This window comes from Salvia hispanica, chromosome 3 (genome assembly GCF_029641045.1).
Source record: "Salvia hispanica isolate PSC_SH4W2 chromosome 3, Shi_PSC_v1, whole genome shotgun sequence".
Classification (NCBI taxonomy): Eukaryota; Viridiplantae; Streptophyta; class Magnoliopsida; order Lamiales; family Lamiaceae; genus Salvia; species Salvia hispanica.
Genome location: NC_142694.1, coordinates 26,935,512 through 26,947,530, shown reverse-complemented (window position 1 = coordinate 26,947,530; position 12,019 = coordinate 26,935,512). Strand labels below are relative to the sequence as shown.

At 41.4% G+C, this 12,019-nt stretch overlaps 1 protein-coding gene across 1 annotated transcript; it reads right to left on the bottom strand.

Annotated features, from left to right (window-relative positions):
- Nucleotides 1–25: 25 nt before the first annotated feature.
- On the bottom strand, nt 26–4,334 carry TRM22 (DnaA initiator-associating protein). Its single transcript, XM_048114704.2, has 5 exons — nt 3,552–4,334; nt 3,385–3,446; nt 1,536–3,275; nt 889–1,018; nt 26–788 (listed from the first exon to the last, which is right to left on the bottom strand). The coding sequence occupies exons 1-5, from the start codon at nt 3,694–3,696 to the stop codon at nt 169–171; spliced, it is 2,697 nt and encodes an 898-aa protein (XP_047970661.1). The 5' UTR covers nt 3,697–4,334; the 3' UTR covers nt 26–168.
- Between the last annotated feature and the right edge of the window lie 7,685 nt (nt 4,335–12,019).

The window sequence follows — 12,019 nt, the reverse complement described above, 5'->3', positions numbered from 1 at the left end:
TAAAGTTCACTTTTTTTTATGAAAATTCTCATTTGAAGGATGAATGATGTGTCAAAACATACATTCAACAATGTAAAATTAAGGCACATCAGTTTGTTTGTACAATGGTTAAGTTAGGTTTAACTGTTGGAGTCCTTCACAATTGCACAACATAATTTCATCTACTTTCTACCATTTGCAAAGATCCATCACAATTTCATCTACTAAAATCTGCACCAAATGTCTGCTGATCTCAACGCCGCTCTCAAAACCCTCACTCTCGCACTGCGTCCACTCCTCCAAGGAACGGCTCATCTCTCTCTCGATCAGCTCATCAACGCCCAGCCTCGACAGCTCCTCCCACCTCCTAACAACTTCCACAATCTCCAGGATCAGCATGCGGTTGTTCATGCGAAGAGGCAGCTTCCTCGACACCTTGGATTGAAATTCTTGAAATCTTAAGCCCAGATACTCGATGGTAGAATGCAGAACGAATGTTTTGAGTTGATTCACCTCCTTGCCATCCTCGACCCCGAGGGAGGAACCGAAGTTCATCCATAGAAGGCTGGCGAGCATGTCCAGTTCATCGAGGAGCAAATGCTTGATCGGGGAGCCTTTTCCTACTGCTGAACATGAAAGTAGCGCCCGATGGAATACCAGCTCAGCATTCAAAAGCACCTCCCTTACTTGGTCGACCCCTTTTCCTTTCAACCCAAAAGTAGATAAGATATCAGAAACATTGTTGTAAATATCAACGACCATCTTTTTTGAATTCCCAACTGTGTCCAACGCATCAGGGTTAGGCGACCCTGCAGACACAAGTTGAGGTTAGATAGGCAGTCGCGAACACAAACTCATGACTTCAAAAGTCAAGCATAAAAAACATGGTCTTGAAGCCCAAAAAGTTACCTAGACCATCATCTGCACTGCTGGAAGGCAAACTCTCAGTAGAAAAGCAAGTTTCAAGAACAGATTCTGGGCTTAGGTACTCAGTGTAGAGAGGTTGGTCAGACGATGGGTTCACATCCACGGTGTTGCCCTGAAGGTATAACAAATATAATCATGAGATGACTCTTCAATATTTCATCAAAATCAACTGAAACCGAAACATGCAACTCAACAAATCAAGAACCATTCTATGGTTATACTCAGGCTAAAAATTCTAAAAGTAACAGTTTCTTCAAGCCATTTCAGCAAAAAAAATGTAGCCAAGTGAGTCTGCATACGTAGTATTCGACTCACAATCTCAAACACTCCCTCTAACATAGAGTCACAGTTTAGCCAAGTAAACGGACAGGTAGTAAGACATGGCACGGGGCGAGCACTAAATTTTTCAGACAAGTAACTACTACATTTAGCAAACAAAACAGATCCTAAAATAGATATGGAGATTGATTACGACAAGATGGATAACAAAGCATTTTAATTTAGGCCAGGTTAATAGCTTTAATGAAGTTGCATTCAGAGTTGCATTCAAAGTTGCATTCAAGATAATGTGTTGACAATTCAAGCCTAATATATATAGTAGCAAATTAAGTAGAATATTTTTGGCTTACATGTGATGAAACATTTGAAGATCTTGAGTTAGACAAATGGCTTTGATCACTCCAACCATTTCTCCTATCAGATATAGCAGGTAAATTATCCTGCTGTAATGGAACCTCTGAAGTCAAGGCCGTTATAAGTTCTTGTAGAATCGTAGCAGTGGTCTTTTTAGGTGCATTTCCCGTATCCTCTCCTTGGCAATTCAATTCCTTCAACTTTTGTTCCAGAAGCGCACCAAGTGCATCTCCGCTTATAGGCCGGGATTTCTCAAACACCGTCTTTCTAACACATTCTCCTATTTCTGGTTTCTCTCTACCATCAGCACTCCTAACCAGCGCTTCGCCAACTTCATGAATTCCAACCTTCTGCTTCACTGATGAATTAAATGTGAAGGAAACCACATTGTTGTTCCCTGTAGTACTGGTAAATTTTCTGTCTTGTCGATGCAGCAATCCAACTTGGCCACATTCATGCTCAACCAAGTGAGAGCTTGTAATCGGTTTGTTAAGTGTATAGCTTGAGCAACCAGAATAATCACTGTCTCGAGAGAGATTGTTTGGCCTCCTCTTTCTCCCAGTAGGTACCGAGTCATTCATCCTATTGGGGATTCTCTTCTCCATTTCAAATCTGCCATTCTCAATCCGGGAAGGCACCCGAGACCTGGGACTACAGCCTAAGCTTTGATTTTCTGAAACAGGATTCTTTGTCCCATTCATAACAGTTGTTGATGCCTGGCTACTCCTCAACGTAACCACATTTGGCCTTATAGGAACTGTTTCCCTCGCTCGTAACATCTGACTTTGCCTATATGACTTCTGGTTAGGGCTAAGAGGTAAAGGCACACCTCTTGGAGCCTTGCAATGCTGGCCAGCCAAATGCTGTTGAATATGCCCGGCACAGAAAGGACTCCTATACGATGTGAGCTTGCAATTACTTTGAACATCTCCAATAACCGGAGCTGCAGCCACAGGGTAACCATCACGCCATTCTTCTTCCAACTGATGATAAAATGCAACATTAACAGGCTTAATTTGTTCAGATACTTGACAACAAGATCTTACATTATTCGAGAAGGGTGAAGCAAACTCAGTGATGGTAGATTTACCATTCAAATTATCCATCAAATGGCCACAATTTTTGCAAGATGATTCCCCCTCTGCATCTACACTTCCAAAACCATAAGAACCTTCCAAACGGGTTGACAAGGATCCATCCACGTCGGTATCCTGTGGAGTGTGTCGCGAGGCATTAGAGTAAGTGAGAACACATTTAGATCTACTTGACTGCAAACCAGGTTCCAAAATTCTAGTGGCTGCATCAATCAGTTTAGATGGCCTTTTCCTTGGAAGATTTTTGGGAGTTTTCACTTGCGGAGGAAACTTCGGATGATGCTTTTTCGACTTGGATAACACATTCTTGAATGGCAGTTTCTCTGCCCCAAATCTGGCTATTGGTTGTCTCTCACTTACACTTGTCTTTTGAAGTTTCTGAGGCCTTACTTCATGCTTAATCCCAACTTTCTCCACTTTCAAATCTTCCCTTTTATCGACCAATTCTCGTGAAACAACACCAGATGCAGGAGGAGCCTTAGTCTTCGACTTATCTCTCTGCAATGCCGGCATAGATTCCAACCCCATGAGCCTGGCAACAAGTCCAGGAACATGCATTTCATGGTTTTGTTCATTATCGACGATGGCAGCCCCATTCGACATCTTCGCCGTTGGGAATCCCCCATTGTTCTCATCAGCAATCTATGTTCCATTCACACAATTACAACAGTAAGTGCATCAATTAACTCTCCATCCACACACCATTAAACAAGAACCACAAGAAAAAACATCATTAACCAACTACACATACCAAACGAAGCTTCGGCTGCTTCTCATCCCCACCAAATTTCTTCGAAGCTTGTTTGAATCGAACTATATGTTCCAAAATCAGTAAAAATAGATACAAAAATCAAGTCCAACATTATCAAGTTACATACTCTAAACAGTATGCAACTTTTAACATATACTAATAATTACCTGGTGGCAATAATTTCTTGGAAAAAAGCTTCTTTTTAGCGAATCTACGATTCCAATCAAAAAGTTGAAAGAAGATACCAACGCATCCACCAGGCCTCTGCGGCTTCTTCTCCACAATAGCCAAACACGCCGCTGTATCATTCATTCCTCCCAAAAAACATCAAAAATCAAGAAATTGGGGAAATAAAGCCCTACACAGAACTCAAAACAAACCCCAATCAAATTTCCTTCCAAAAAAATTCAATCTTTACCAAATCACAAAAGATAATGGCATAAGGCAAATAGCCAAATGTCAGTAAATACGAAACGAAGTGGCAACAACGCCATGTGGAAAGCATAAGGTGCTTTGCTTTGACAAGAAAAGCCCCACTAAAAAAGAAAGAAATGCCAAAAAATCTTCACATGATGAAGAGGGACTCAGGAAATTCATATGAAGAAACAGAAACTGTGGAAAGAGGGGTCTGAAACTGACAGCAGATGTGCAGAGAGCGAGAAAGAGGGAAGGACAGAGGGGGCGTGCATAAGCATACTAGATATAATATGGTATGTTTATGGAAGGGTTGCTGGCGTGATTAAGAATGATGAGCAGATAAAAAGGCATAATCAGCAGGGAAATTAGAAAAAAATTGAAAATTGAGAGGAGGGATTTTGGTTGGGGAGCTGACAAAGCTGTGCTGGTGAAAACGGCTGGTCTCTGGATTCACAGTAGTGTGTGACAGTGAGAAGAGAGAAGACAAGAGAGGAATCGGAGGATAAGACGGGATACCATTTGGTGACTGATCGCCCACGCGCGTTTTGCTTTGTTTTTCAATTCTTTAATCTATTTTCACATTTCAATTTTTTTGTAGTTAACTTAATTTGAGGAACGAGAAATATAGATAAAAATAGAAAAACTAATTTCACGGGATTCACAAATGAATGTCTGTGTCTGATATACTTAAAATGAGAGTAATTGCAAATAAAGGGTGATTGCAAAAGTCACGCCAAACAAAGAAATGAATGCATATAAAAACCATCAATTTATATTCTCCGTCCTCTCTAATATCTCAAAGGATGGAGCATTTAGAGCATCCGCAATGGAGGCTAGCGGGCCGGCTAGCCGATTTACGGGCGCTGACCGGTCTGCTAGTCTACCATTGCGAGCGACGAGCCGATCAGCTAGCCCACGCCGATTCTCGGGCACTAGCCGGTCCGCTGGCCGCCATTGCAGGCTCCTGATCGGCTAGCGTATATTTTTTTTTTAATTTCCGAAACTCTATATATACGCAATCTGCATGTCATTTTCATTCGCACCACTTGTTTTAACGAGTTTCTCTCTTTGTTAATTTCTGTACAAGAGCAATATCGCGAAATGGAGAACAACGACTCTCCTCCAGTGACGAGCGGGGCGCAAACGCCAACGGTACCCGTGGGAGGTGGATGGGGTCCGATGGGCGGGTACTACAATATGTACCCTTGGCCGCAGATGATGCCGGGAATGACGGGGGTAGTAGTATGCCAGGTGTTCAGGGAATGTCGGGGTGGCAGCCGGTGATGTCGAGGGGGCAGCCGATGATGCAGGGCGTGCAGGGGGGTCAGGGTGTGCAGGGGGTGCCGGGGATGCAGATGATGCTAGGGTGGCAGCCGGGGATGCAGATGATGTCGGGGTGGCAGCCGGGGGGTGCAGGGGATGTGGGGGGGGGGAGGACAATGTCTATCGGCCCAGTCTTGACTTTTTTGACTGCTGTTTCCCACACATCGACCCTAGTGGAGACGCAATACATTGGGATTGAAACTTTCTCCTTAGAGGAGTTGGGGATAGATATCAATGATGCGGGCTCTCCCTTTCAAACAGGGAGAGTGGGTCGGGGTCGGGGAGCACTGAAGAAGACGAGGGGCAAGGGCAAAGGGGTGGTCGGCGAGTCGGCGCAGCCGGCTGATGACGACAGTTTGGGTAAGGCACGGAGGAAGTGGACGGACGAGTAGAACGTCGCGCTGTCCAAGGCTTGGGTGAGTGTTTGCGATGATCCCCTCCAGTCGAACAATCAGAGGATCATCAACTTGTGGTCTAAAATAGCAGCATCCTACAAGACATTTTGCCCAGACGGGAAGTCACACGGCGGGGAGGAGTGCCGAAAACAGTGGGACTGAATCAGGGCCGCGGTCTCCCGATTTGCGGGCTTGTACGCCAACCACCTCCGCACGAAGACCAGTGGCCAAACTAACGACGATGTGAGGAGGATGGCGGAGGCTGTCTTCCCCTTGACGGGGGTTTATAAGGAGTTCACCTACTGGAACTGCTATGAGGTGTTGATGGATTCTGAGAAGTTTCGGACGGGTTTCGATGCTGGCTGGCCGAAGAAGCAGCGGCTGAACCTCGCCGGTGATTACAACAGCACCAGCGGTTCCCATGACCTCCCCGACGCTGCTTAGGAGTTCCCGTCCCCTCCATCGTTTACTCGCCGCACTCGCCCGGTTGGTCAAAAGTGGCGCAACGGGCATCTAGGGGAGTCACCGACGGGTCCTAGGAGGTCCAGTCGGCACCCCCCCAGTCGGCCAGTCGGCAGTCGAGCTCGCCCGCCTCACGCGTCAACAAACGCAGCTGAGCGTGTGGAAAATCATAGGTGAATGGCGTGCGGCAACTGACCCTGTAGAGAAGGGGTTTCTTTTTTATCTCCTCCAGAGTATGCGGGCCGATTTGGCTAGCACACGTAGCGGCACGGGAGACGCCGGGGACTCAGATGCGGCAGATATGGGGTTCCCGGGTAGCGGTGAAGGCGGCGACGAGGAGTGAGGCGGGGCGTGTGTGTGGAGGTAGGAGGGTTTTTTTTTAATTTTTTTAAATTATGTAATTTTTTTTAGTGTAATTTTTTTTAATTTAAATAAAATTATTGCATTTTCCCGTATCTGTGTCGTAAATTTAATTTCGTATTTTGCGTCATTGTAATTTTTTAATATGAATTTGTTGTGGCTAGTCCTAGTGCTAGTTTAGTTTCTTGTTCACTATTGTGCAGTTGAGTGTCCTAATGATGTGGCATGCAATTTCTAGTCCTGATGATGTGGCAGGAGGTGTCCAGTGGCTAGTCCAGAAGCCATTGTAGATGCTCTTAGGTGTTGATAATTACATTATCATATTTTCTTGAGCAATATCTGTAACTATTGAACACTAAACACAGTTACAATCTCATCAATTAAACCATTTATTCAACAAAACAACATGTGCACTCAGTCATTTATTCAGTTGCTGCTATTTATGAGTTCTTGTTTTCAATTTCTTTATTATGATTCTATCAAAATATAAACTTAAGAATTATATAACTAAACTATGTGATTCTTAAAAATTGCATAATTAAAATTGCATAATTAAAATCCTAATAAAATTAAAGATTACATAATTAAAACCTAAAAAAGACAAATTACATCATTAAATAAACTAGATGCTCAACTTCTTTATAGATGAGTATAAAAGATTAAAAGGAAAAAAATATGAAAATATAAAAAATTGGGTAGAAATCCATTAGATAATGGATATATTTTGTAATGTGGTTTATTTTGAATTTAAAAAATATTTTTCTCAATTTTTATAGAATAAATATTTATTCCAAAAAAGAAGCTCACTTGTAGTCGTTCTGCGAGTGTGTGTGTGTGTGCAGCATCCCTTCCGATCGGATCTTCCAACTTAGCAACTCTCAATTTGAACAATTCCTCCATTTCGGCCGCGGTAAAGGGGAGACGGGCAATGGCTTCTGGAATTTGGTCGTTTGGAGGTGGATGGCCTCCTTAACTTCCTTCACAGGACATTTTTGCACAATGAGAGAGACAAAGATGTAGAGAAAAATGATAGAAATGAAGAGGAAAAGAGTATTTTAGTGTGAGAAAATAAAAAGACACGTGGAAAGAAAGTTGTGCAAAAAATGAAAATTAAGAATCTTAAGTGAGTATCAATTTTTTAATTTAGAGACTTATGACAATGTTTTATGCAATTTTCATGAACTAAAATTAAAGTTCACTCTTGTCTGATGATCTTCATGGTCGTAGTGTCTGCTACATTTTCGAGCTCTTGTCTTGGTTTGTAAAATATTTACCACAAATGTTCCTGACCCCCTCAACAAGCAAAATGTCAAAGTTCTTTGTCAACCATGTGCGTGTGCATGAGATTGTTAAAAAATTCATCCCATCAATTATGAACTCACCTAAGGAAGGCTTACTTTGTGATCAACTCTGCAACGCCGACCTCATTAAAAAACAATTGGATTTTTTCCCATATCTATACAGATTTGAGAACTTAAAAAATAAAATCCATTATCGAGATTATGAGATCTTTGAAAGGAGAGATGAAGCATGTATCACAGATGAAAGGAGTTGATATCACGGTTCCTCATCTTGATCTTGAAGTCAAGCTTGCTTGGATTGTTCACATAGTTGCTCTTATTTTAAGAAAACAATATGCAACACGAGTGGATGCAGAACTTGTAGGCCCTGCCTTGCAGTTTGTAGAGGTTGTTGAAAGCGGTTTACAAAAACTTCCTAGGGATGAGGCAGTACTTATGTCACTCGAAACTCTCAATGTGGCAGTGCTCATATTACTTCAAAATCTCTGGACATCCTATGTGGGTGATTATACTCAGACCAATCGCCATCCATTTAAAGATTATCAATCGCTATTGAATTTATTTTTTTGAAAATCTTTGAAAACCTCGGTGTTTATACGGAGAGTAATGAAATCATCAAACAAACCTTGAGGTTGTTCTTGGAATTGGCATGGGGGTATACGACTGGGAATCTACTACTCCAGCTGCCCACAATGGATCTCACTTTATGTAATCACGCTGAAGAACATTTCTATTTTCTTCAAAAGCACATCCACTCTAGACATAGGACAAAGTTCTACTACATTATAGGGCAGTCGATATCCCTGAATGATAGTAACGTCCTCAAGGATTCAATGCTCCCTCTGTGTGAGGAACTTAAAAAATTGGACAACTTTGGCGACCACAAAATTCGAACAAGTGAATTTAAAGAGGCTAATTGGGTTGATGAGAGATCTAAGGGGGATAGCTATGGCTTTAAATAGCGGCGAGCTTTATAAGGTTTTCTTTGACTTGATTTATCCGGCTAGCATGCCAATTATGCAAAAAGCAATCTTCCAATGGAGTGACACACCGGAGGTGATAGCACATGTGCTGAAATTTGTGGGCGAGCTCATTTTAAACAAAACTCTTGTGTTTTTGTGATATCCCAGTGCCCACTCGTTACTCGTATAAGTTTTATCTTTGGTATTTGCACATTGCTTCTTGCATATGCCAAAAGATGTAAGGTTAGTTCGGGTGCCTCATGCAGCTCCAAATACAGGGGAATGCACATTTCCTTAAATCTTGTATTAGAAGTGCTTCTTGTGAAATATATCGACTTTAAGCTGCTTGACCAAGCTACCAATGATACACTGGCTGAAACAGCTAGAACTACACTCGAGATAGTCGTATACTCGTATTAATTCCAATACATGACATGTTTGCTTCTAAGAAGTCAAAAAAGAAATACTTCCGCTTGATGTGGATTTTATTTACGTATTTTGGTTTTAATACTGCTTTGTAAGACTGAAACCCTGTTGGTTTCTGGATTTACAAGATATAAACCGGGCGTAATACAACCCAAAAGAAGGAATACAAATGAACCAACTGAATCGAAATTACAACGGAAATTTCGAAACAAATAAACCGTAAAAGGAATTTAGCCGAGTCGAGGAGGCCTCTTTCCGCAAGACGAGATACGCCCCGGTAGTGCTCTTCGGATAGGCGTTTCGTCCCCAAAGATAAAACGGCTGCGTCTCTGGTGAAGCAGCACCGCTATCAATAGAGCTCCGGCGAACTGGATGGAGGAGAGAGCAGAGCTTCGACAGTGTATGATGCAGAGTGTGGATTCTAGTTTTTGGTGTGTAGAATGCTAGAATGACTAGCCTATTTATAGGCTCAGTCCACTGTAGGACTGTCACGTGTCAGCCACGTTGGCTTACGGCGTCATACTGACGAGGTGTCATCCCGCTTGGCTCGCTGACATAGAAACGGTGGTGGTCTAAAAAGAATTAGACCCTAGACCCACTAGCCTTGGGCCAAGCCCACGACCATGCCCAAAGACCACCCAAAGACCAATTGCCAAGATCCAAGATCCAAGGACGAGGACAAGGACACGGGCTCGAGGCTCACGGCTCATGGCGGGGCGGCGGCGGTGCGCGCGTGTGCGCGCGTGTGGGCTCTACAGCCCATCTTAGTCCACTATAATTATTCCATATAATAATCATTCTTATTAAATACTAGTTTAATAAGGTTGTAACTTCCAATGTGGGATAATTAACTCTCTTAATTATTCCCTAAGCTTCTCTCATAGCTCATTAAGTTTGCAATTTTGCACAACTTTAATCCCTTATTTCTCACTCACCGTGAATCGGATTTGAGAAAAAGAATATACCACGGTCATCTACTCCGAACGTAGATCGACGCTATAGGCTATATCATTTAATTTCACAAAATTAAATGTCTCATTGAAATTATAATTGGTCAAAGTTCATTGACCGGACATAGATTCCAACAAACCCTCATTACAATTGTCGATTCACTTAAAGCCGGACTTAGTGATGTAGATTTTGATATATCCTTTTAGTGTGCACACGCGATTGATGGATTGACTACCTTTTATTTTAATGCCATCACCATAGCCCACACCATTCCACCACCAGGTGTTGCTGAACTTCACCGGTACTTCATATCATCCCAAGAATTGCCAGAACCGGTCATTGAAATATTGAAAACCCTCCTTGAGATTGTTTTATTTGAAGATGGTGGCAATGACTAGAAGTTTTGTCATCCAATTTTAAGCTTGCTTCGCATATCTAACAAGATTATGGACATGAAATCTCATTTCTTGCATTCACAGCTTACAGATTATAGCAACTGCCTTACAATGAGTTTCGATTATATTGAGAAGATAGTTAATAATTGCAACTTGGATGGAATGACTCAGGAGAACTTTTGTGAGCTATTATTTCAATTTAGGCATATCATCCTTGTCATATAGCACTTGCCACTCACTATCTTATCGGTTGTTACCAAGTCTTACTTTTGCATGATTCTGACTTGCTTGCTATGCACTAGCTGAAACAGTTAGAACTATACTCGAGATAGCCGTATTAATTCCAAAATACATGACATTTTTGCTTGTAAGAAGTTAAAAAAGAAAGACTTTCGCTTGATGTGGGTTCTATTTACCAAACGTATCTTGGTTTTAATACTGCTTTGTAAGAATGAAACCCTCATTACAATTGTCGATTCACTTAAAGCCGGACTCAGTGATGTAGATGTTGATATATCCTCTAAGTGTGCACACGCGATTGATGGATTGACTACCTTTTATTTTAATGCCATCACCATAGCCCACACCATTCCACCACCAGGTGTTGTTGAACTTCACCGGTACTTCATATTATCCCAAGAATTGCCAGAACTGGTCGATGAAATATTGAAAACTCTCTTTGAGATTGTTTTATTTGAAGATGGTGGGAATGACCGGAAGTTTTGTCATCCAATTTTAAGCTTGATTCGCATATCTAACAAGATTATGGACATGAAATCTCATTTCTTGCATTCACAGCCTACATATTATAACAACCGCCTTACAATAGGTTTCGATTATATTGAATAGATAGTTAATAATTGCAACTTGGATGGAATGAACCGGGAAAACTTTTGTGAGCTGTTATTTCAATTTAAGCATACCATCCTTGTCATATAGCGTTTGTCACTCACTATCTTATCGGGTGTTACCAAGTCTTACTTTTGCATGATTCTGACTTGCTTGCTATGCACTCCACTTTTTGGGTTAAATTGTACTTATAAGATAGGGTAGCAGACGTATTTTTGTGATGTATATAACATTTTCATAATGACACTAACATGTCACTTAATGGTCGAAGGGGGATTAGAAATGCCTCTCCCTTTGGGACAAAATTTTTATACTTCCCGGTCATGGCATTCCTCTATGATTAGATTTTTGTAGTTTGAACAAAAAAATAAAAAATAAAAAATAAAAAATTAAAGTTCACTCTTAATCGATCTAAAACGCATGCATGAAACTGAAATTTGTAAATTTTGGCTTAAAATTCCCCTATAGAACGACGAACTTAGGTGATTGTTACTAAATGAGAAAATCTATAATCCTTCCAATGTTACGAATAAAATAATACTCCCTCCGTCTAATAACAATATGAGCATTTGAAATGACACGAGAATTAATGCACGATTGGTAAAGTAAAGGAGATGAAGAGAAGGTAGTTAAAGTAGTGTTAGTGGATAGTGTGACCCACATAATTATTAGTGTTTAGTGAGTTGAAATGGTGCATCATAGTGGTATAAGTTTTAAATAAACGACCTCTTCTGTTACCCCATCTTCTGTTCCTCTAAATCCATCGTCTATTTTTTATGTTCATCTTCCTGACT